Below are 26,224 nucleotides of genomic sequence, written 5' to 3'. Positions count from 1 at the left end.
ACATATATAGCAGAGGACTGCCAGGTCTGGGTTCAGTCACAGAAGATGCACTTAACCGTCAAGAGACTGGAGGCCCCAGGAAATTTAGAGGTCTGGTGGGCGGGGGGACATCCTCACATCCTTGTGAAGACAGGGGGGCAGTATGGGATGTGGAACAGTCAGAGGGTGGACCGGAAGGGGAATAAAATGTGGAGTGTAAAGAAAAAGAAAAGAAAGGAAGAAATAATAATTTAAAAAAATATGTTAAATACATGGCCAGGTGATTTGTTGTGACAAAGGAATATGAGACCTATCCGGGAAATGTATTAGTAACAAAATATCTTTTAAGTTAAGCAAATGCCTGTAATCCCAGCAGCTGAAAGGCTGAGGCAGGAAGGTAGCAAGTTAGAGGTTCATCTATGTAGTAAGGTACAAGCTCTAAAAATAGATTTTAATTCAGACTAAGATAATATTATCAAACTCGAGGGGAAATAGAATAATTATAATAGAATTTTAATAGAATAATTCTGATATAATCTGAAGACAGGAAATAACTGAAACCAAGTGAAATTAAAAATAGCAAGTTTTAAATCTAAAACAATAAGCAACTGCATGAAAAGCATTCCTGTTAAAATGAATTATTAGACTGTATGAAACAATACTATATGCCATTTCCAAGTGGCACATGCAGCAGATTAGAAAACACAGAAACACTGAAAGTAAAAGGATGGAAAGAGATAAGCCATGATCAGAAAGAAGTGAGTCTATTAATGTCAGAGAAGAGACTAAATAAGCAAAAGGCATCACTAGAATCAGGTTTTCCTCCATAAAGTTTCAATGAGCAAGTCTGGCCTCAGAAAACTGAAATCCTCAGTAAAGGACTAACTCAACAAATCAGTAACACTCATTAGTAACAGTGATGTGTGTGCTACAAGTTAATCTAATGACTTCATTAGGGGACCACACCCAGTGTCTGCAGAACTTATGTTCTTTTCCAGTGATGTAAGCTTCATTAAAGCAATGCATGCTAGACCTAAAGCAAGTCTCTGCACAATTATAAGGACTGCAAATACAGTCTATGTTTTCTGAACACAATGAACTAGCAAAACTATACCTAGGACACCCATATGTTAGTGTGTCTAAAAATAACTTCTAACCCCTTATGGGATGTCTGCTATAACTTTTCATCTCAAACTTAGATTATTTGTATTTTTATGGGTTTTTGTTTAGTCACCCCAAAAGTTTATCAATTTTCCTATACTTGAGTGCCAGCCTTGACTTTGCTGATCTCTATTGTGTTATTCTTTGTCATTAAAGTTTACTCTCCTTTTCATAGCTTTCAGCTTTTGAAAATAAGAGAGCATGAGTCAATTTAACAGTAATGTTTCTATAGTAATTTTTGAAGTCCAAGGCAGTATAATTAGGATTTGAAAGAAAAACAATAGGAAAGGTGAGCTGGAAGTCTTAGCAGCTGATAAGGAGTGGAAGAGAGTAAGCAAGCTAGTCATGGCTATAGAGTTAGTGCCCAAGAAAGCAGGCAAGTTTGGCAATAGATGTCACAAGGCAGGTAGCTGCATGGCAGAAGTGGGGGCGCTTTGGGGGAAAGACCACAACATCAGTGCAATATGCTTGGGCTTTTGACCAGTGTGCAAAAAAGGAAGATAGAAAAGGAAAGGTTCCACTTTTTGAGTTAAGAGCTCAGGGGAGTGAGCATGCAGTGCTGTACAACAGAAGCTCTGGAAGCAGCTGTCTGGATGGCATTTTAACAGAAAACGCAGGCTTCCTTGGGAATGGTAGTACATACCTAAAATCCCCCAGCACTTAGGAAGCAGAGACAGGATTGCAAGTTAGAGGCCAGCCTCATCTACAGAGAAAGTTCCAAACTCACTTAGCATACATAGTGAGAGCTATTTCAAAACAACACAAACAAAATAAGGATGGAGATGGCTCAGTGTGTAAATGTGCTTGCTGCCAAGCCTGATGCCCGAAGTCCAATTCCCAGGACATCCACATGTGTGTGGCTGGTGGGGCACATGTGGAAGCCAAAAGACAATTGGTAGTAGTCAGGTTGTTAGACTTGGCAACAAGCCCCCGTGCTTGATGAGCTGCCTCTTTTCACTATTCCTTAAGGAACGTATGCGTTCCCAATCCCCACTTTACAGATGAGAAAATTGCAGGCAGGACAGGAAACAAACTCATAACCATTGCACTGATTGGAATACTGGCCCTAAGTTTGTATCTGAGACCAGAGGAACTTGGTTTGCCCTTCTCAGAGTCCCTGACAACCACAGGATCTCCCTTCTCTTTTTAGACTTTAATGGGCACTTAATAAAAAACAGCCATAGTTAAGATGGTGAGACCTTGGCATTCACCAATTCGTTTTGTATAATCTCTAGCATATCTGCAAATAACAAAGTTTAAAAAAAAATCACAATTAACTACAATAAAAGCCATAAAGGAGGAAGGGTGGAGCATGGGAAGCAAAATGTGCGTGGCATGACTGTCTAGGTTGCTTAAGGCTGCTTCAAGCTGGGGGCTCTCTCCAAGCTGAACCCATCTCTCAAAGACAAAGCACGCTTGCTCAGGACAATAGATTGCTTAAAGCAAGATTACCACTGGGGGGAAAAAAAAACAGATCCAAAGCTTGGTTTCCTTACCTCTTTTCTCATTTTATCTGTATATGGCATGGACCATGGGGTATCATTCTCGACTTTCAGTTAAGAATTGTCTTCTATTGCCTCAGCATCTTAAAGTTATAAAATGCTTGAATAAGAGGTCCCAAGGCCTGACACTATTACTGAGGCTATGGAGCGCTCATAAAAAGGGACCTAGCATGACTGCCCTCTGAAAGACCCAACAAGCAGCTGAAAGAATCAGATGCAGATATTTGCACCCAACCAATGGACAGAAGCAGCTGACCCGTTGTTGAATTAGGGAAGGTTGAAAGAACCTTAGAAGGGCAATCCTGAAGGAGGACCAGCAGTCTCAATTAATCTGGAGCCCCAAGATCTCTTAAACACTGGACCACCAAACAGGCAGCATACAACAGCTGATATGAGGCCCCCAACATGCATACAGTAGAGGACTGCAGGGTCTGTGTTCATTCAGAGATGATGCACCTAACCCTCAAGAGACTGGAAGGCCCAGGGAGTTTAAAGGTCAGGTAGGGTTGGTGGGGAGGAAGTATGGGATGCAGAAGAGTCAGAGGGTGGATGGAGGAAGGATAAAATATGGAGTGTAAAAAAATAATTAAAAAGAAAAGAACCACTACTTGGCCAGCCTTTCTTGATACATCCTCATTTACACTGCTCCACTTCAGGCACTCTTTCTTGGTCTGCAATTATACTGACTTTTCTAATTTCGTTACAACCTATGAGCTATTATCCTGAGAAGAGACAGGTGAAGATACATCAACAAGGCCTTATGAGAATAAGCAAAGTAATGTATGTATGTATGTATGTATGTATGTATGTATGTATGTATGTATGTATTACTGAGATTTGCCTGATTGATTGATTGTATATCAAGACCATCTGTGAATAAGCAAAGTCACTTACTTATTATTGGTTTTTGAGACAGGGTTTCTCTGTGTAGCCCTGGCTGTCTTGAACCTCAGTTTGTAGATTGTGCTGGCCTCAAACACTCAGAGATCTGCCTGCCTCTGCCTCCCCATGCTGGGATTAAAGGTGTGCGCCACCACCTAGGCAAGACTTCTTCTAGTCCAGGTTTTCTGGTAGGAGAAATCCTTCCAGCCACCCCATTTTTGTTGCCTCTTTGCATGGGTTTCACTGTTATCTAAGCACAACAAACACTATTCCATGGCTAAATGTTGAATCTAAATGTGAAGTTTCTCAACAGGCATGCAAAGAAGGGACTCTTCAGACATGCCCTTATTTTAATGATTAATCCAGTTGGGGCAGTGGCAGGGTCCTGGTTAGGGAACCAAACACCTCTAAGAAGATGGGCTCACTTTCTAAGGTGCTTCTCCTTTCCTGAATTCCTACCCTCTAGTATAGTCCCAAGCAAGCTACCATGAGAGGCAGCATGTCTGCCTGCCTTTTCTGAGATGGGACTCCGATCCACTTGCTTCCACCTCAGTAGTGCAGCTAGATGAGATTTTATAAATTTACCTTACTTTACATTCTTTGGGATTTCATATCTGTAGATCTCACTAATTCTAGAAAATACCCAGCTTAGTTCCCCTTACTCTTTCTCCCATGGTTCTCCTTCTGAACGACGACTGAATGTTAAAAATACTTCCATTCACTGAAAAACAAATCTCAGTGAAGCTTCCCACACACCTACATTTTCCCATTTTGAAGGTACATTCTAGGCAACTTCACATATCTTTCAGTTGAGTAATTGTCTTCTCATGTGTTCTGATGCCAAGTGCTTCTTTATTATAATCATCTTTAAGTATTTTTATAAATACATTACATTCAGTATGGCAAGCCTATTCGGTATGTTTCTTTTTGTTGGATTTCATTTACATTGTCTTTTCCCCAATATATCTGTTTATCTTTGCTTACAGACTACTGCCCATAAAAATTATTTATGGGAGCAGGACACAGAGGTACACATCTGTAACCTCAGAACTTTGGAAGGCAGAGGCAGGACTGACTTTTGAGGCTAACCTGGGAAAAAGCAACTTTGCTACAAAAGGGAAAAAAAGAAAGGGTGTAGTGAGTTAGGTGTCACTTGCTATTAAATGGCGCTGGCTCTCTCATGTTTGTGTCTATCATGTCTTGGGCTGCTGTTACTTAGACCGGAGTAAAACCAGGGATCGTCTCACTTTTTCTTGTACCACTCTGCCTATTATTAACAAGGTCATTGTCTCTCTACACGTAGGGAAAGGGTTAGCTCTGATTTATTTTGCTGTAAGCAATTTAAGAACCCAACTTTAACTTTTCAAAGGTCTCCTATTCATCACTATGGTGGGACTGGCTCTGAATTTCTTACCCAGAGAGCATCAGCAGTCCACAGAACAGTCTGCATTTTATCTCATTTTTAAAAGATTTGTATTATTTTTTTTCAGAGAGTGTGAGAGAGAACTCATTAAAGCCAGAGGCAAACCCTTTGAAAACCCTTGAAACTGGAGTTATGGAAGGTTGTGAACCTCCCTAGTGGGTGCTGAGATTAAATCAAGAAGGTGGAGTACTCATGTATGGTATTGGTGCTCCTCTAAAGGAGGCTCAACAAAGACCCCTTGATCTATTCACAGCACAGTAAGGTCCTTTCTATGACCCCCCCCCAAAGAATTCTAAACAGATGTACAAACTCAGGGTGCCCCATGATTAACTTGTCACCCTCCAGAATTGAAAAATAGTTATTTTTGAAATTATTCACTTTACAGTTAGTTATAGCTGCCAAATGAACTAAAGACAGGATACTATATGCCTTTTGAAAAATACATTTTCATTTTCAATGGGAAATTGACCAAATATTGTAGCCCACCTTTACCAAAACCTTTTATATTGAGGTTTTTTATCTCAAATTTTAAACTTTATCCTATTAACATTTGAATATGCTATCTTCCATGCATATATGACTTTATAAACATCATGACCCTGTTCCTACCTAGATAAAAGTGTTTTAGTCCGCAGATCTTCCAGATTCCAGTTTACTTTTCACCATGCCAATTCTCCCTTACCTTGCAAACCTTTTTGATTCCCTTACAAGTTAAGGTTTTTGCTTTGTGTTTTCTTCTTGTGTATCACTTACTAGAAAAGGCAATGATCACTGATCTCACATCCATAGACTGGTCCAAGCAGGCTTAGCCACAATAAACTCATTGAATCTGCAGCATGGTATCCATTATGGGACTAGAAACCCATACACATCTGAGTTAAGCTGAATATAATTTATCTCACCCTCAATATATAATACTCAAGGCCAAGCCAAAAGTAGTTGTCCCCAGCACTCAGTACACTGGGATAATCAAGAGACCAATCTAAAAGGAGGGTAAAGAGATATATACTGCTCTCAAATGCAAATTCAGCCCCCAGCATCCGTATCAGGTAGCTTACACTTAGAACTCTAGCTACAGCTGATGCTTCCAGCTTCCACAGACACAAATTCACAAGCACACAGCCTACACATAAACATAGTTATATATATATATTTTTTTTAAAGTGACCACAGTAAGCCAGAGATGTACCTTACTGGTAGAATTTGCATAGTATGCATAAATTCATTTTGTTTGATCCACAGTACCACAGAACTCACAAACTTTTCTGCAAGGTGGCCAGGCTCAACATTTTTACTTGTGTTATTCCTAAAACTAAGTAGTGCCATAGATCCAGTAGCTTACATGGGGGTCAGGAGTGTGGAAGGAATGGGACTCAAGCCACTGGCTGCTTTGGCTATAAGGCACATAGAAACCTCAGGTAACAGGATTGTCTAAGAAGCTAGAAGTGGTCTTTCTTTAGCAAATGCAATCCCTTTCCTCAATGGCTGCTGGGAATGGACAGTCTGTAGTCTTTCTGCTCACCTTAAAACAGCCATTCTGGACAATTCCTGAACTGTTCTGCTGTCTTTATTCAGGACATCCTTTCCTACTCCTCAGAAAAACCCACTATCCACAGCTCTTTTCCTGGCTGGCTATGGTCAAGTTTCTCCAAACACTTAGGTGTGTGTGTGGATTAGGATGACTGCTTGAAGTCTTAACTCTTGTTCCCACCTTTCCCTACCTAGGGCCCAGGACGGTGGTTTGTATCTAGCAGATTCTCCACAAATATTTGCTGAGTAAACTAGATCAACAGATAGGGTCAAATTGACGTGTCTCATGCAGTAGAACAGTACAGTGTGGACATCTACTACAGAATTGAGCAGCAAAAATATATTCTCCCTTTCTTCACCTCACGTGTCAAAACCTGGTAGCAATCTGGAGACAGAAACAAAGTACTCTCTAGTATTCCCAGAGGGAGACCTGGGAATTTTTAAATTAGAGATGGCTAGTGATTGTCTTTAATGATGTTAAGTCCTGAAGTCAGAGAACAAACTGAGAGTTTGTTCACCTGGTTCTGATAACCTGTCCAATTACTATGGAGCTCAACTCAGAAGAATCTACTTTCACTATTGAAATACCTAGTCTTTACTGCTACAGTTACTAACACTTTGTATTAAGTTCTGTTCCTAATGAATTATGGTGACTCACTCACATAGCCTATACACTCTAACAAATTTTAATCCAGACTTCTATCATGGTCAGGTTGCTTACTCATGGTCTCTTCAAAATTCATCTATTTCCACCTGAGATAAGTATGATGTAACTTCTGGTGAATCCTAAGATACTAGTTTAGTGGATAAGTCTTCACAGATAAGACAGAAGCTTCTCTTAGTTAAGATTCTGTATAACTTACAAGGAAAGATACAACACACAAATGGCTCTCTATATTTGTCCATCTAAAACAAGTCACAGCCTATTTACATTTGAGGCATTTATTGTTTTTCCCCCTACCTTGCCATAACTATTTGGCCTTTATGGCAAAGTGAGTTTTGAACATATTCATATTTTACAAGACAATATACACATGTATGTCATACATAACATTTTTACAATGCTTTCTGAAACAAAGTATTGTTTTTAAAACATGAATTTCTTCTTAATTACTGGTACTTATTTAGCTCTTGTAATAAAAAGCCTTCCTTTGAAACACTCTTTTTTTTTTTTTTTTTTTTTATTCATAGGATTCCCTGAACTTTTTCTGTAAGGTGCAAATTCATGTTGAAGATGTGTTCCATTACTTCACTGAAGACACTAAAATCCTTTCCGTTCTTTCAGTATATGTGAATGTCACCTTCCAGGCTTCATTTACCATATATATTACCTATTAAGGGAGTTCATTTGAAACTTTAGTCTTACCAGTTCAATTAATATAATAGTATATTTCAACTACTATGCATTTAAAGTGATTATGTCACAGATTATGCCTTTTCTTTTCCTAGGACATCTAAATTGTTTCAGAAGTTGTGATCTTCCTACCACAAACCATTACTGTTAAGTCTATAATTGATGACCCACTAATAAGCTGATATTCCCTGAAACCATCCTCTCCCTGAATTTGCCTGTTGGAGGCCCTTCTTGGATCTTTTTTCCACTGACTGAAGTATAGAGCTCAAAATTATACCAACTTTATACATTTTAATTCACTTATTTATCCAAATAGGACCTTTGTAGTGAATATGATTTCTAACTAAAGACCCTTACCTTTATGTTTTATGTCCAGATTACATTTTTTAAATGTTCCATCACTTTTGAAGGCTTTATATCCAGTGGTATTTTATAGTCCTAAAGTGTTCAACTATTTTGACACTAAAACTGTTCTTGCTATAACCTAATCACGTAGAATTGTTCATGAGCACTTAGAATTCTTTCTTTCACTCACACTATGAAAATTATAAACCATGACTAAGGACCTCAGAAATTCTTATATTCATAAAGTTTTTCTTCTATTTGATTTCTTTGAGACTTGGCATGCTCTGCCTCCCACAAAGGCATCTGCATTCTGGTCCCATCCAGAGAATTCCCTCCCTCATAGTAGATCATCTTCTGGAATGTGCCACTATGACTTTCCATATTTGCCATATTTAAAGATTCCTCTCCTGTATGGATTCTTTTGTGCTTGGTAAGGTTTGACCTGATATTAAATGCCTTCCCACAATCATTACATCGATATGGCTTTTTTCCAGTGTGGATTCTTTTATGTTGGTCAAGGACAGATCTGTAATTGAAAGATTTCCCACACTCACAATTATAGGGCTGCTTCCCACGGTGGACACTTTTATGATTAATAAGACTTGAGTGTGAAATGTATGCTTTTTCACATTCATCACACCCATAGGGTTTTTCCCCTGTATGGATCCTTTTATGTACTGTGAGGCCTGAGCTGTTCCTGAATGCCTTCCCACACCAATCACATACATAAGGTTTCTCCCCTGTGTGGATCCTCTTGTGTTGGGAAAGAAGTGAGCTGTAGCTGAACGACTTCCCACACTCAACACACTTGAAGGGTTTTTCCCCAAGATGGACTCTCTTATGGCTTATAAGAGTTCTGCTTGAGAAAAATGCTTTTCCACATTCATCACATGTATAGGACGTCTTGCCAGGGTGTGTACTTTTATGGTTAATAAGGCTTGAGTGTGAGATGTAGGCTTTTCCACATATGTCACACTCATAGGGCTTCTCCCCAGTGTGTATTCTTTTATGCACTTTAAGGCTTGAGTTGTTTCTGAAGACCTTCTCACACCTGTCACATTCAAAGGGTTTCTCTCTAGTATGAACTCTTTTGTGTTGAGAAAGGAGTGAGGTGTAGTTAAAAGATTTCTCACACACATCGCATTTATAGGGCTTTTCTCCAAGATGAATTTTTTTGTGGTTTAGAAGTGTTCTATATGTGATGAAGGCTTTCTCACACTCATCACACTTAAAGGGCTTTTCCCCAGGGTGTACACTTTTATGATTTATAAGGCTTGAGAGTGAGATGTAGGCTTTTCCACATTCTTCACATTTGTAAGGTCTCTCCCCCGTGTGAATTCGCTTATGTACTTTAAGGCCTGAATTGTTTCTGAAGGCTTTTCCACACTCATCACACCCAAAGGGCTTCTCCCTTGTATGAATCCTTTTATGTTGTTCAAGGGCAGAACTGTAGTTGAAAGATTTCTCACAATAGCTGCATTTATAGGGCTTCTCCCCCATGTGGATTCCTTTGTGATTTTTAAGGCTTGAGCGTGAGATATAGGCCTTCCCACATACATCACACTTATATGGTTTTTCCCCAGTATGGAGTCTCCGATGGACTTTGAGACCTGAATTGTTCCTGAACGTTTTGCCACACACATCACATACATAAGGTCTTTCTCCAGTATGAATGGTCTTATGCTGAAGAAGAAGTGAGTTATAACTAAAGGACTTGCCACAGTCTTTACATTCATGGGCTTTCTTTCCAGGATGAATGCTTTTATGGACTGCAAGGCCTGAACTATAGCTGAATGCTTTGCCACAGATATCACACTTGTAAGGTTTCTCGCCTGTGTGGATCCTTTTATGCACTATAAGGCCTGAGCTGTTCCTGAAGGCCTTCCCACATTCATCACATTCATAAGGTTTCTCACCAGTGTGGATGACTTTATGCTGAATGAGGAGAGAGCTATAATTAAAAGATTTCTCACACTCATCACATTTATAAGGTTTATCACCAAAGTGGATGCTTTTATGATTTAGAAGTGTTCTGCAAGTAATGAATGCCTTCCCACATTCATCACATTCATAGGGTTTCTCACCTGTATGGATCCTTTTGTGGACCCTCAGGCCAGAACTATTACTGAAGGTTTTCCCACAGGTATCACATTCATAGGGCTTCTCCCCTGTGTGGATCCTTTTGTGGACTCTCAAACCAGAACTGTTTCTGAAGGCCTTTCCACACTCCCCACATTCATAGGGCTTCTCTCCAGTGTGGATCCTTTTATGCTGGTCCAGAACAGAACTATAATTGAAGGATTTTCCACATTCGTCACATTTGCAGTTCTTCTCCCCAGAATGAGTGCTTTTGTGGTTTATAAGGCTAGAGTAGGACATGTAGGCTTTGCCACACTCATCACACTTATAGGGCTTTTCCCCAGTATGGATGCGCTTGTGGACTCGAAGACTGGAGCTACTCCGAAAAGTCCCCCTACAGTCATCACACTCGTAGCGCTTTTCTCCAGTGTGCATAATTTTATGTTGAACAAGACGAGAATTGTATTTGAAGGATTTTCCACACTCATCACACTTATGTGATTTCTTATCAGCAATATGAGCAGGGTGTACGTTTCCATTAATGTTCTCTGTGTGCTCACCTTGTTTAGTACATTTTGGTTCTGTGGGGATAGTCTGATGCATTGTATTTGTACTTGGGTAGAAACTTTTCTCAGATGTCTCATCATCCTGCTCTAGTTTTATATTTGCTGTTTTTGTATGTGTGTCAATCATTTCTCTGATGCTACTTTTGCCTTCCTTCAGTATTTTCCATTTAGGCCTTTCCAACTGCTTCTCTACCCAGTCACAAGTGTCACCGGTCTCAGATTTCTGCATATGATCCTTGTGAAAAAATCCCACATTTGGGCACTGAGAGTCTGCATTTGAATCATTTTCATTCCTTTTAGATGAGTCCTCATCCTCCATGCTTGTCTTCAAATATGACACTAGACCAAGAAAATGAAAATGACATGTTTAGAAAAAAAACCCTGAATGAGTAACAACAGCAAAAAACAAAATTAACTTATCCATTTGTCAGGTATTTGCTTTTTAATATGTGGCAGGTACCATTTAAAAATAATCTTTAAATTTTTTGAGTGTTTTGCTTTCTTGGAGGAATGTGCACCATGTACATGTCTGGTGCCCATTGAGTTCAGAAGAGGTAGTCAGATCCCCCTGGAACTGGAGTTAGCATGCATGGCTGGGTGTGATCATAGGGTGTTGGGAACTGAACCCAGGTCCTCTGCAAGAGCATCAAATGCTCTTAACTGCTAAGTCATCTCTCCAGCCCTACCAGTACCATTTTAATTACTGGAATTATGATGGGGGACATTAATAAGATTTCAATACCTTTAGAACTACTGTTAAAACTAGAGTCCAGAAGGTACCATAAAAATGGGTTCAACTGATGCACAAAACCACAGCCAATACCAATCAGTTTCAATGTCACCTCATAGAAAAACAAGAAAAAAGAAGTCTCTGAAAAACATGACAGAAAAAAGTTAGAATAACAAAGATTTTAATTTTTCCTTTGAAAAGTTACACATAATCAGGAGGGAGCAGGAAAAACTGAAAAGGAAGATAAATCAGTACCGTAGAAGAGGAACCAGGCAGGGAGTTGTAGTTATAAGATTATGAGGACAGTGACCAAGAAATGAGAAACAAAGAAACCTAAAGCTACTGTACAGTAATTTGGCCTTCTTGACTTTTCTGTGTAAGGAAAGCACTCTTTGGAAAGTGGCTAATCATGGAAGAACTTATATGGTAGAAACATGCTCTAGCCTGCCAAAGAATAAAGTTTTCATTCCTATTTATGAATAGTCATATAGAATGTCAAAGCTTACAAATAGCAAAGTGTAATGGCTCAATCTTGTTATTCTCGAACTTTGGAGGCTGAGGCCAGAAGGTTACTGCATGTTCCAGGCCAGCCTGAACTATGGCGTAAGATCTTTGTCTCAAGGATGCTAAAACAAAGACAGCAACACCTCAAGCCACTGAGGAGAGTAGTTGGCCCTCCACAGTGGCAGGTTCCGCATTTACAGATTCAGCCAACCATGGACCCAAAATACCAGAAAAACAAAGTTACATTTGTGCTGAACATATACAGCTTTTAATTTTTATCATTATTCTCTAAATAATACAACGAAATAAAGATTCACACTGCTTTTAGGCACTGCAAGTAATTTGAAAATGCTTAAAGTACACAGGATGATGTGTAAAGGTCATATGTAAATACTGTTGTTTTAAATAAGGAACTTGAACATCTGTAGTGGACTCTGCTATCTGTGAAATATTAAAACCAATCTCTCACACAGACCAGAAAATGACTAGAATACCAACTCGATTCAAATACCTACTTCTATGACCTTTGGGATAGCTATTTAACTTCTTTGTACAGCAGTTTCTTCACCTGTAAAATTAAAGTAATAGTGTTACTATGATTATTGGATGATAGCCATCTAAAACCAGTAAGAACAATACTTGTCCCTTAGTCAGGGCAAATGTTATTACTATTTATTGTATCATTTATTATTGTATTAAAAGTTAATCTATTGATCAGGGTTCAAATGTACAGGTTTTGAAAAAAGCACATGATTCAAAATAAATAAACTTCCCAAAGCAAACTTTAATACCCAAGTAAGGGTTTCTATTCTCCTGAGGGTACGTTACATGACCCGTACCCTATCAATACTCCTTTTCTGATTTACTGACTTCTAAGAAGACACTGTTAAACTTATTCCAAGAAAATGAAGCATTTACAACCATATAAAATGCAATCTTTCCCTCCTGCCCTGTATAACATTTCAGGACATTATTGTAAAATTCTTTGAGTCTTACTTGGAAAGCTATGTATGCAACTATGTGAGGAAAAAATGGTCAATAAAAGTAAAATACATGCTTTAGAGTGAGCAGATGTAAAGAATCAAACTCTCCAACTTTTTTTCATAGCAATAATGACCTCCTATAGGAATAGAAAATGCTAGAAATTTAGGAGACCATTTAGAAGGTGAAGAATCACCCAGCAGCCACTAAAGCAAAAGTTGGTTCATCTGAGGAAATAGTATATAAAATTAAGTCCCAAGGATGAGGTTACTGAAGAATGGTAGGCCAGACTAGTTCTCTAGCTCTCTGTATTACTCTGGGTAGAGCAGCCCACAACACAAAACATGGAACTGATAAGTGGGCTAGTGTGGGCCCAGAAACTTTAGCAGCAACATACCTTATCTATACTCTGCCATGTCCACATACATCAGATTTTCCATCCATTTACTTTTCAATTTTAGACCTTCAATTTCAACTTCCTTAGGGGAAAAAAAATGTTAAGGTTCCTACAGCCATAAAAAACAATTTCCTAAAATAAAAAGTTGCTAGGGAAGAAAAAGAGCTGTGAGCAACTACTAGCCGTAGTGACTATTAACATATGCTATAATTAAAAATGTGCTTTTATAATTTAAATGTGTTACTGGCATATAAATAGATACATCCAGAAATGATTCCAACTACACACAGAAATTGATGATGAGGATGGTATTACTGGGAAAAGACAGTTTTTAAAAATAGTGTAACAAATATAAAGCCATCTGGGGAACAAAAAAGATAAAATTAGATCTTTTATATCGCACAAAAGGATAAACACCAAATGGAACAGAGCTCTAAATATAAAGAAGCTCTAAATAATATAACAGACACAAGAATAACTAGAAGAAAATAGGAATTAATGACTCTATGACCTGGGTATAGAGAAAGCTTCCTAACCATAACCAAGATGCAATCCAAGACTGATGTTTAACTACATACAAGTACTTTTATAATAAAGATAGCAAAAATTTCTACCCCCGCTCCCAAAAGAAAATGGTACAGATATTGTCAGAGCTGTGATGAGGGTGAGGAAGAAAGGCTGTACTCTCCCGAGCAATTCTCCATTGTGCAGCTTTTCAGCCACAGTAGAGAAAGGGCTGGCGACATAGCAGCTATTACATGTTGGAGACCCTGGTTTTCCAAGAACTCTTGTTGCTGACTCTTAGAAGTCACTTTTCTAGGCCCTTTCTCCAGATATTACTGTGGAACCTGCAAAGTCTGGCAGAAAGAAATTTGAGCATTCTCCAAAGTCTGTTTTGGGGTGAGTCAATACTGAGCAGGTTGGGTTATATAATGAACATGATGACCAAAGCCACAGGTCACCTACCTTCATACAGGCCCTAAGGTTGTATGACAAGGTGTCTGGGTCTGTCCAAAGCTTGATGGCTCACCAAGATATTGGTATTCCAAGCTAAGCAGTAGGTGGGACAAAATCTCCCTGGACAGAGTGCCTACTTCAGTAACAGAAAACTGCTTTCAAGGTATGACAATGTATTGGAACTTGCTATTGGTGGAGTACTACAGGATGAACAAAGTACATATGATATGCAATTGGAGAAAGCGGATTCTGTTGCATACACCCTGATAATGCCTCTGAAAAATGGAGGTATAACTACATGAACAGGTAGCTCTCATCTCTCAGCTTAAGGAGACACTCCAGTAGCAGGATCAGCAGCTCTAATGGTTACTGAGACAAAACATTTGTCATTAACTGGAATATACTCAAACAGAAATCTAGCAAATCAAGTTTCTGTGTGCCTGGAAAGACTGGGCAGTTTGGCCCTTAAGCCCAAAGATCTTACTATCCTGATCTTTAAAGCTGACATCATTGTTCTGCTCCAGGCCATTACATTTGAATCCCTCAAGACCACCCTGACTCCCAAGCACCTATAGCTCCTGCTAGTTTATCAAAGATCAGCCCCTAGAGAAAATAAGTTATATTCCAGGGGCTAGAGTAAATCAAAATCTAGCACCGTAGCTGTTCTTTTTAATGAATGGCTTCTTGGAAGCAAACTGGCTCTGGTCATCATGTTCATTATATACCCAGCACCTGCCCAGGACTGGCTCACCAAAAACAGACTTTGGAGAATGCTCAAATTTCTTTCTGCCAGACTTTGCGGATTCCACAGTAATATCTGGAGAAAGGGCCTAGAAGTGACTTCTAAGAATCAGCAACAAGATGTTTCTGGAAAAATAGGGTCTCCAACATGTAATAGCTGCTATGTTGCCAGCCCTTTCTCTGTGGTTGAAAAGCTGCAAGATGGAGAGTTGTTTGATCAAGATGACATGGACCTGTCTGATTGGGTTTGATGGCTTTGTAGGAATCACATGGATTAGAGAAAATAGTGAATGGCAGCTGTGAAATCATTGAGAAGTTTAAACTCATTCCAGTTGTTTAAGAAGCCTTATAGTGTCAAGGCCAATTATTATACCAACTCTAGGGTTAGTCCAACAATGTAGATATTGAAAACCTAGAAAATCTGAAGTGCTTGAATTACAACCTTGGAGGCCACGAAACTATTGTCCATTCCCAGAACAATCAGGATTAGCTTGTCTGGAACCATCAGAACCCATACAAGATGCAATGAGCCTTGGATGAACTTTCAGAAAAAGGGAAGAGAAACAAAAAGAGGGAGAGAAAAGGGAAAGAGGAGGAGAGGGAGAAAAGAAAAGTGGTGGTGGTGGGGTGCTGAGAAGTAAGCTCTGTAAAGATTGGCTTCTAAAGAAAGGACAGGGTAAAAATGAAAGGCTTGTAGAACCCAAACCTGAGACTCAAACAAGAGTCCCTGAATGTGTGGCTGTCCTTCTGGAAAAGCAAACAAGACAAGCTAAGGCAACAATCGCAATGGGTCATATCCAAACTGCTGATTCCTTCCAAGTCAAAACGATCAGTTCCCTTTCAGAGAACTAGGTTCTCTGTAAAGAAAGAAGCCCCAAAGAAATGCCTACTACTGGAAATAAAGCTGGCAAGGAAAAATTTAAGAGCCCTATGGCCACTTCCTGTTGTACCTTTTAACATTGTTCATCTGGGGATTATCAGAAAAGGAGGAAAGAAACCTCAGTTAACAGTGACTATTTTGAAAGAAAGCCTAGAAACATTTCTTAATTCACTGTCTAAAGGAAGGTAACTTCCTAGATTGGTTAGCCTCTTATCATTTGCAATCTCTTAGCCTGGAGGCAGCCTAAAGTTGGTAGAGACTGCTGATCATAGCAAACTCCTCTCAGATGTGAAAGAACAGACGACTAGAGTCAAGCTGCTTTTCTGCAGGCCATCACACATCCTTGAGTTCAGTGACTGTGACATGACAATAGAATCATGGTATACTCTGAGAACTTAGTTCCTTTCCTTTCTAATTTTAAACTAGGGAAGAAAAAACATCAAGTGGTATTTTGTAACAGAAATAAGTTGTTACTGCTAATATGGTTCAGTTTTTCTCTTTAAAAAGTAAAATTTAATTTACCTTCAGTAGAAACTGCTTCTTGGTGCATAGACTTCTACAACAAACACTATTATTTGAAAAGTAGACTATTTCTATGGTGAAAATATGTCACAATGTTTTCAAGCTAGTCTGCTGCTGTCTGCTCCCTTAGTCTTTTGATTGCCCCTTAGATGCTCTCTTCTTAACTCTGGGCTTTTTTTTTATAGTTGTCTACAATCATTATTTTGTTCAGTGAATATACTGGGTGCTTCGCACAATAACTAACCATGCCAACAGGGTTTTTCCTTTAAAAATAAAAAGCAAGTCAGTTATTAAACATGCAAAAATATACTTATTTTCACTAATAAGAGAATTACATCATAATTTCAATAAAATAGTGTTTCTCACATGTTACACTGACAAATGTTCAGAGCTTGACCATATACCCTGTTGATAAAACACTGAAGAAAACAAATATTCTAACAGATTGCTCGGAATCTATTAAAAACTTACATACTGCTTGTGATGGGAAATTTGTATTAATATACACATTTCCCCTTCAATCCACAAGTAACAATTCTAAAGAAATGCTTCTAATACAACAAATTGTGTGTGTGTATGCATGCATGTGTGCAATCATAAGAACGTGGGTAGAGATAACAGAATTATTATGACACAATTTTAACTGAAGATCTGGGAAATTACCTAAATCTGCAAGCACAGAAGACAACTTCCCTAAGCTATGAAATACACACAGAGGAGTACTAGAAAAGTAGAATGTCTCATTGACAAGGTAGTAATTTCCAGGATGTACAGTATTATATTATCAGAAAGTGAAAAAGTACAGATGCTAAGAAACATAGATTTTTTTACTTCTACATAGATATATCCCTTAGCTCTTGCTGCCAGCAAGCCAAAAAGAAAACTATCACCACAGTGGTATAAGCGCTTCAAGTTTTGGTTTCTTCTAGTATCCCTGATTCAGAAGAAAGTCTTCAGAGAAGTGGAGAGGAACAGAGCTGTAGGATGAGCTGTGTGTGGTGTTTACCACTGAGTAAGGAAAGAACAGAAACGCTGAGTGACGCGCTCTGTAAGACTACAAAAGCCAGCCTGACCATCCAGTTTAGGAACAAGTAAGCACAGTAATGACAAGCTACTAAAAACAGGACTACATAAGTCCCCACAGACAAAAGCCAGGAAAAAGGGGCTACCTCTTGATTACAACAGAATAAATTAGCATCCTATAACTATCAGAGTAAAAAGTAGATAACAAAATTGACCAATGAATTCTAAGTCTGGGGAGAAATTCCAACACAGAACAGGCTATTTTCTGAATTTAAATATTCCTTCTCAGAATGTTCATTAGAGAGAAAACAGTAATTATGCATGAAATTAGGCAAGCTTTGACAGATGTTCTACAATAATATTTCTAGTGAGAACAGAGTTACATCATATGCTTCCTGTAATGACATCCTGAGAGGGACAGAACCTAGAAGAATTTATTACATGAACTGAACCATAAGAAAACAGATTAATTCAAAATGAAGACTATTCTATCAAAAGGGCTGTGGGGGGAGGAGGAGTTCTATTTTTCAAACCTTCATAAGACAAAAGTTCTAGAATGTTACAGGCTAAAGAAGCCAAACATTTTTTCTTTTCTTTTTTTTTTTTCAATGCCAGAGCTGGGTGTGGTAGCAAACCTTTAATCCCAACACTTGGGAGTCAGAGGCAGGCAGATCTCTGTGAGGGCAAAGCCAGCTCTACATAGTGGGATCTAGGATAGCCAGAGCTACACAGTAAGAACCTGTCTCAACAAACAAACAAACCCAAACAACAACAACCAAAAAGTGTCAGCTGACAAAGTTGGAAAATGAAAGAAATATTAACTTTAAGTTTACTGAAATTGACAACTGTACTGTAGTTAGGTAAAAAAAATACCTATCCTTCAAAAAATATCCTGAGATGGCTCAGCAGGCCTTTGGGTCTGTCAGGACCAACCTGGTGGAAGAAACAAATTCCCACAATTTGTCTACTGACTTCCACAGGTGTGCTGTGCACACATGTGTACATACATACAAATAAATAATTGCAATTTAATTTTTAAATTTAAAAACATACAACAATATATCTATGGTTGATGGACTATGATGTGTTAAGTTATCCTCAGCTTGGGGGAAAAATGCTTATGAGAGCAAGAGGACAAAATTAAATAAAATATTAAGAACGGGTGAATATGAATAAAAGTTTCTTTCACTATTTTTTACATTTATTTTAATGTGTATGAATGTTTGCTTATATGTATGTGTGGCTGGTGACTGAAGAAGCCAGGAGTTGGATACCTTAGAAAGGAAGATAAAGACTACTGTGAGCCACCTTTTAGGTGCTGGCAACTGAATCCTGGCCCTCTGGAAGAACCAGTGCTCTTAACAGGTGAGCCATCTCTCTATCCCCCTTCTTTTGCTGTTGTTATTCTTAGAATTTTTCTGTACATTTATTATTTTCAAATATAAAGCTTTTAAAATATCAACAACAACAAAAACCATTTAGAACTCCATCCACTCCACTCCCCTTTATGTATTACTTTCACCATCCTGTTTGTTTAGTGGCTCATCTCCCTTTAAGCCTCATCTACTCAAGTGGATTTCTTTACCTCAGAGCACACTGTACTCACTTTTTCTAGATAAGGTGCTTCCTTCCCAGAGCTGCTGGTGTTCAGATGTGCCTGTTCCTCTCATTTAATCTTTCCTCTTGACTCTGCAGAACTACTCCCCTCTGGACAGACAGCTCCGTCTACATATGACCTCTATCACTCCTAAAAGCTGTCTGTTAGAAATGTATTTTTGGCTCAAAACCTTTTATCCAAATACAGATAGATCCTATTATCCGCCCCATTGTCCTGTCTATTTCTCTCATTTGCATGCAAAGCATCCTGTAAGACTGATTTTATAGTATAAACATCAACTTCTAGGCCTAGACTCCTGCCCTCTAGAGTCTTTCTGCCTTCATTCTTATCCCCATCCAATTCTTCCACTAAGAGCTGTTAAGAATAAAATGCATTATTTGATCATTTTCCCATATAGTTTAACACCTTATTAAAACAAAATTCATGCTTAATTAATTGCCAATATAATATAAAGCAGGTGTTTTCTTAAAATATTTTTGTTTTGTCTTTGAGACAAGTCTCACAATGTTACTGGGGCTGGCCTTGAACTTGAAGTCCCAGGCTCAGAGATACCAGGTTTAGCCTGTCAATTATCTGGGATTACAAAAGTGTGACGCTGTTCCTGGCAGGAGATAACAAGGCCATGGAGGCACTGTCTTTATGTTACAGTGTATTGATGCCATTACTGTGGGCCTGGGCTCCTCATAAAGACTCTTACTAAGGTTCTCTCTGCTTTTCTGTTATGTGGTGCCTTCTACCATGTGAAAACAAAGCAAGAAGGTCTGAGGACATGCCAACACTTTAACCTGGGACATCTCAGGCTCCAGAACTATGAGCAGTACGGTTTTTGTTTGTTGTAAATTACCCAGTTTGCAGGATTTCTCTCCTCCCGACTGCTAGGATTTCAGGTATATGGTGTTACAACTCTAGACTTTTCACATGGGAATCTGAACTCTGATCCTTTTGACAAAAAGCCATCTATTCAAACTCACCATCAATTACTTGACAGACTGAGTTATTCTCATTATCCTTAGTCACTTCCTCTCCTTGGGGAATGTATGATTGGCTAGGAACTGGCCGCAACTGCATGAACCACAAACACTTTATTTGCCTTTCCAATCTAGTCAGAAGCCAAAGTTTCCTTGGCTCCCTGTTTAGGTACAGGTTATTTGGCTCCTCCAATAGTTCACTCAATCAAAAACACGGGCATCAGTAGCATAAATGCTGTTAGCTTAGCATATAAGGCAACTGAGAAAGGGTAATAAGATATACTGCCATCCTCATGAAAGTACCATTAAAAAGGTATAAGCCACTGGGCAGTGGTGGCACACACCTTTAATCCCAACACATGGGAGGCAGAGGCAGGTGGATTTCTGAGTTCGAGGCCAGCCTGGACTACAAAGTGAGTTCCAGGACAGCCAGGGCTACACAGAGAAACCCTGTCTCGAAAAACAAAAAACAAAACAAAACAAAGGGTATAAGCTATAAGCCCTTCTTAGCTTATTGTAGACAAATGACCCAGTAGTCTGCCTACTTGCTGCTAGATAAAATCAAAAAAAAAAAAAAAAAAAAANAAAGCTAAAATAGGCTGTTATGTAATGGTACTATAGATGTTAGGAGTATATATACACTTTTAATGACAACTACAAGAGAGTAAAAACAGTGTCAGAAATTTGCTTTAAAACGCTTCAACCAAGAAAAAGTAAATAAATGTATCAGAATCCTGAAACTCCGGGCATACAATTCACTGTACTACCTCTACTTTGCTTAATATTTATTTATTGAGATGGAACCTCACAATATAGCACTGGCTGGCCTTGACTCACAGAGCTCCACCTGCCTCTACCCCCTGGGACTAAAGACAGCACTGCTGCCACCACCACCACTAATCAGTTGGAGAACAGACTGAGAAGGGATAAGAGAACCAAGAACTAGAGTTCCAAGATGAAGTTATAGTACAACCAATAAGATGGATGTGGTGGCCATCATGTGTCCCCCATAACACAGAACAAAAAGGTTTTAATTTCTCAAAACTAGATGGGAAATCTCTTGAGCCAGTTTTTGACAGACAGAATGACCTTAACCATCTGTGAAAACATCTGTGGTAACATCAGTGAAAAAGCCAACCACGATAAAGTCTCTATCCCTCAGAAATTACTTAAGACTCACATTTCTGGCAATTTCTGTACTTTTTCACATTCTACTGGTAGGTTCTACAAAAGTGCAAGCAGATATCAAGAACCTTCACTTTACTACCTGTTCTGGACAGTGAGGAGTTAGTTCTCAAAAGTTGAGTCAACTCACAAGAGAGCACTCTTGGTTTAGTGGGAAGTGACTCCTACAGTGGGGCTGCAAGAAGAAACAGCTGTGATATACCTGCAGCTACTTTGAATTTCCAGATTTCAACTGTTTCCCATAAGGGAGTATCCTATATGTCAAGTGTGGTCCAGGGCTTCTGTAACTTAAGCTCTTAGGTGCCGTATTTGGTGACGAGAGGATGAAAGTAAGAGGCAACTCAAGAGCACTCAGTGGAAGAACGTGTGGATGGAGGATGGAGTCTAAGTGATATGCTGAAAAGAGGATGGTTTGTGCTCTGGTCATTTTTTGCATTTAATTTATGAGAAGCACATGCAAATGGTTAACAAGATTTGTTTCTATTATTTAAAAATTAGGAATAAGGACGGGAGGGATTTTTATAATGGAATATTCTCATAGTAGTGAAAGAGATACTTTTAGATACTCCAGCAATAAGGGAAGCAAGAGAGCATGAAGGGCAGTGGGGAGATTTTTCTGAAGCTAAGGACCCACTCAGAGATTAGCTTGAAGCAAGTAGTGTAGCCCATTTAACTGAATGCAAAACAACAAAAAATACCTTATTAACCTCAGTTCCTCTTAATTTCAAAATCCTTATCTTAATACAGAACCATTCCACATAATACCATTTGGCATAAAAACACTAGAAACAACTCACAGATTATCAACTGCAGTCTAAAGATTTATCTAAAACATCCTTTAAAATGGCCAATCTACTATGTGTTTGTAAAACAAACAACCCACCCGTTTCCGGATAAGAGGTCTGTAAAACAGATTCAGTAAAAGAAACAGAGAAGCAGAAGGACTTATTATGCTACCACCTGTCTGAATAAAAGAGGAACGACTTATATATTTGCTAGTATTTGAATGAAGAAGTCTTTAAAGTCTACTCAACATCTTAACAAAAGTGTTTACCTTTTAAGGTAGGGCCCAGAACAACCTTTGAGAACAGTAAAAGAAAATCTTGTTTTCATAAAATTTTTGTTTTTAAAAAATCTTTGTATTTTAATGCCTTGGACACGTGAGCATTACGTATTCAAACACACACACACACACACACCCCAGACAGACAAAAGCTTCAGGCGTACACAAATGGTCTTGGCCGTCTAGACTAACCATTTTAAGATAACACACTAGCCCAGGCTCTCTCCACCTGACCTGTTTATCTTTCTTTCACATCGCTGCCCCAGGACTTCCCCAAGAGATCACTAGGGTTCAAGTGCCTTCACTGGCTTTTCCTTAGGCCAACACTTTCTGTTTGCGGTGGGGTGGGGGTGGGGTAGGGCAGATGGCGGCCTCCGGTTGCACCCACTGCTCTACAGATGAGTTTCTCCTAGGAGAGGGCTAGGAAGTGGACACTTCCACAGCCGCAAGTGTCTCTCAACACCTCTCCCCCACCAAAATGAAGGGAAGGGGTGACCGAATCAGATCACCTCCAAGTCTCAGAAACAAAGTTAACCGCAATCAGGGCAAATTTTTAGGCGCTAATAATTGGGATTCTCCTCTCTCTACGCCCGAAACGGCTATGACAGTCACCGGGGCGGACTCTGGCCCTTCCTCGGCCCAGGGCCTGCTCCGATGGCAGCCTGCCCGCGCGCCAGGCCCGAACGTGGGCTCTTCCTTCCCCTTCACTCCTAGAGGACGCTGCCCAGGGCGTGTGGAAAGTCACGCTCTCCCCCCCCCCCCAGGACCCGCCCGGGACCGGAGGGCAGAGAAGGGAAGGGCGTGGCGGGCCGGGGAGAGGCGGGAGCGCCGGCAGCCCGGGACTCACGTACTGGCTGTGGCGGCACCGCGGGAGCCCGGCCGCCGGCGGGACAAAAGCGCGGACTGCCTGGCCGGAAAGACCCGCGCCGCAGGGGCACTTCCGAGGCCGCTCTGGGAAGCTGGAGGACTGACTCGATGGTCGGGCTCTGATCGCGCACGTGACCCGCAGTTTGTGGGTTCTCTGCTGGCCTCCTAATCCCGGCTGGTCTGCCCGGAGAGGAAGGGGGTTCTAGTTGTCTTGGACTTTTATTGCAATTCCGGGGTGCACTGGGGGCGGGTATAATCAAGTGGTGTGGTAAAATAGGTACTTCACTTCCTGCTTGTGAAGCTGAGCTCATAGTTAACAAGTGAGGCTGGGGAGAGTCTTAGGAGGGAGGGCTGGGCTCCTGGGAGAAAGCGGAATATGGGGGTCCCATACCCCTTATTTCTAAAAGTCCCTCCTCTCCCAAAGCCAAGACCCTCAACAAAGCTCAAATTTCCAGGAAGCCTGCTATTCGGAGACTGCAGAAGAAAAGTAACTGTCTCTCTCCCCCCGATACCTGCAGCTTCGTGTTTGGTTTCCAATGAGGACAAGCGACAGAGGTGTATATTTACTTACCAAAGCAGACCTGGCTCCAGGTTGGGAACAGCATCTGTCCCAACCAGGCATACCCTGACCTCAACTTCCCAGCCCAGGGGCTGAGCTGCCCTTCCCCCCAGAGGTTCCTCCCTATATAATCTAGAAGTTTTGGTCACTCTTGCTTGCTCCTTTTCTCTTCCTTTATCTGAGTGCACCCGCCCGCCCGCCCGCCACCACCCCTGACCCCCTACTCTCCTTCCTCATGGGGACTTTCCTGGCCTCAGTCCTTGGAGCTAGTGAACTCGCCCACAGGAGAGCAGCTCCTCTGTAAACCTGCCTTTAATCTAATCTAATTTGAATTGGCTCCTTTCGGTGGTGGCAGAGAAATAACAAGTATCACAGCTACCTTCCCCATTCTGCCTCTAACAAAATCCCCTTCACCCTCCCCCATCCTTAACTACAAAACTCCAGTTTAAAGCCTGTAATCTGCACCAGTCTATTCCTTTTTTTTTTTTTTTTAATCTTTATTAGCCCTAACTCACCTTAATGACTTGGAAATGTAGAAGGAATGGAAATTTTAGTGTAGTAGTATCTACGACTGTGTCTTAGTTAGGGTTTTACTGCTGTGAACAGACACCATGACCAAAGCAAGTCTTATAAAAAAAACAACATTTAATTGGGGCTGGCTTACAGGGTCAGAGGTTCAGTCCATTATCATCAAGGTGGGAGCATGGCAGTATCCAGGCAGGCATGGCACAGGAGGAGCTGAGAGTTCTATGTCTTCATCCAAAGGCTGCAAGTGGAAGACTAACTTCCAGGCAACTAGGGTGAGGATCTTATACCCACACCCACAGTGACACACCCATTCCAACCAGGTCACACCTATTCCAACAAGGCCACACCTTCAGATGGTGCCACTCCCTGGTCCAAGGATATACAAACCATCACAGACTGCATTTGGGCACTAAGCTCTATGCATCTCTAAGGTGGTCAGGGCAAGTGGGAAGTCTGTGGTAATGTCCAGCAGAGTAGGAAAACAGTGAAGCCCAAGATGGAGCAGAGTCCTAGGTCCTTGTCAGGCCAGCAAGCAGCAAGTTATGGAGAAGAATATGGACAAGTTAGGGGTTGTTGGGGGATTCTTCTACAACCCAAACAGTAGCTGAGACACAGCTACAAGTGCTTCAAATGTGACCAGTGCCACTGAAGACCAAGTGTCTAATTAAATTTCACTGAAATAGCCACATGAGTGCTAGGATCCCACTTACTGAATAGCACAACTCTGGGAAGAGCTTTGGGCAATTCTTTGAGGCCTCTAGAAGAGTCCATAGTCTAAATTAAAGGCTATCACATTAGGCTGGCCTGCTCACATTCCAAGATTTTGGATTTTTGTTTGTTTGTTTTTCCTTTTAGATAATTAAGTATAAAAATAATTATATCTGGATTGGAACACTTTTATTCAGTAAAGGATAGCAGAGAAATCATAAAGCCTAAATAAATCATCTTGATTAGGTAACTTTTATTGTGGACAATGTTTTTATTTTCCACCATGATTTTTGTTATTCAGGCATTTTTTTGGCCTTGTATTCACAGAGAGAGAGAGAGAGAGAGAGAGAGAGAGAGAGAGAGAGAGAGAGACATAGACACAGACAGACACACACAAACACAGACATTCACATGGACACACAAACTTACACACAGAGACACACACAGAGTCCTTTTTTTAGCTCTTGTCCTTTGGAACAGCTACCAAGACAGTGTCTAGACACAGATTACCTGTTGTATAACTACTATGCACATTTGGTGGCTAATAAACACATGCAATATGGCTAGTCTGAACCAAGATATATTATACATATAAAATTGACACTGGATATCCAAGCTAAGAAAAAAGAAGAATGAAAACAGAATAGTTACCTAGTGATAACCACCATTTATATAAGATCCCATGCACACTTTTTTTTTTTTTTTGAACAAGGTCTTACTCTGTAATTCTGGCTGGCCTCAAACTCACTATGTAGATCAAGCTGGCCTTGAACTTACAGAGATCTGCCTGTCTGCATGCTACCACACACAGACTTCCTTCCTTTTTCTAGAGTGTTGCAATCATGCTACCTATGCACTTTTTAGTGATTTAAAATATAGTGTTATTCATTATGATTTCTCATAATGCTGTTTTCTGTGTTGTTCTGTTGAATTAGAATCTCATTAGCCATTCTCCTCTTGCTCATGTATGAAGTGCTTCCTAATTAAGTGTATAAAAACTAAATTGGGTCTATAATAATACTGTACAACAGTTTTTCTGTATGCATCTTGGACAAAGAGAGGACATTTTTACAAGTCCTAAAGTAAGGGCAGTAAGGACTGGGGCACTAGAGAGTGTGGCAGGGGAAACAGTGAAAGCAATGAGAGAACCAGGAGAAGATAACTACCTACCG

At 40.1% G+C, this 26,224-nt stretch overlaps 1 protein-coding gene across 11 annotated transcripts; it reads right to left on the bottom strand.

The window, feature by feature from the left end:
• Window positions 1-4,584: 4,584 nt before the first annotated feature.
• Window positions 4,585-23,488, bottom strand: Zfp62 (ZFP62 zinc finger protein). Of its 11 annotated transcripts, none has more exons than XM_029483649.1 (5): window positions 23,242-23,488; window positions 13,434-13,515; window positions 12,571-12,623; window positions 11,564-11,663; window positions 4,585-11,160 (listed from the first exon to the last, which is right to left on the bottom strand). In XM_029483649.1, exon 5 carries the CDS (start codon window positions 11,138-11,140, stop codon window positions 8,399-8,401), a length of 2,742 nt encoding a protein of 913 aa, XP_029339509.1. In that variant the 5' UTR covers window positions 11,141-11,160; window positions 11,564-11,663; window positions 12,571-12,623; window positions 13,434-13,515; window positions 23,242-23,488; the 3' UTR covers window positions 4,585-8,398. The 11 variants fall into 11 exon arrangements, with proteins under 11 accessions (XP_029339509.1, XP_029339502.1, XP_021033709.1 ...); XM_029483648.1 differs by having other exon boundaries at window positions 7,404-11,160; window positions 11,564-11,692; XM_029483642.1 differs by lacking the exon at window positions 11,564-11,663 and having other exon boundaries at window positions 23,238-23,488.
• Between the last annotated feature and the right edge of the window lie 2,736 nt (window positions 23,489-26,224).

The sequence above is a fragment of the Mus caroli genome, chromosome 11 (genome assembly GCF_900094665.2).
Source record: "Mus caroli chromosome 11, CAROLI_EIJ_v1.1, whole genome shotgun sequence".
Lineage (NCBI taxonomy): Eukaryota > Metazoa > Chordata > Mammalia > Rodentia > Muridae > Mus > Mus caroli.
The sequence above is the reverse complement of the archived record's forward strand: the minus strand, read 5'-3'. Positions and strand labels throughout refer to the sequence as shown.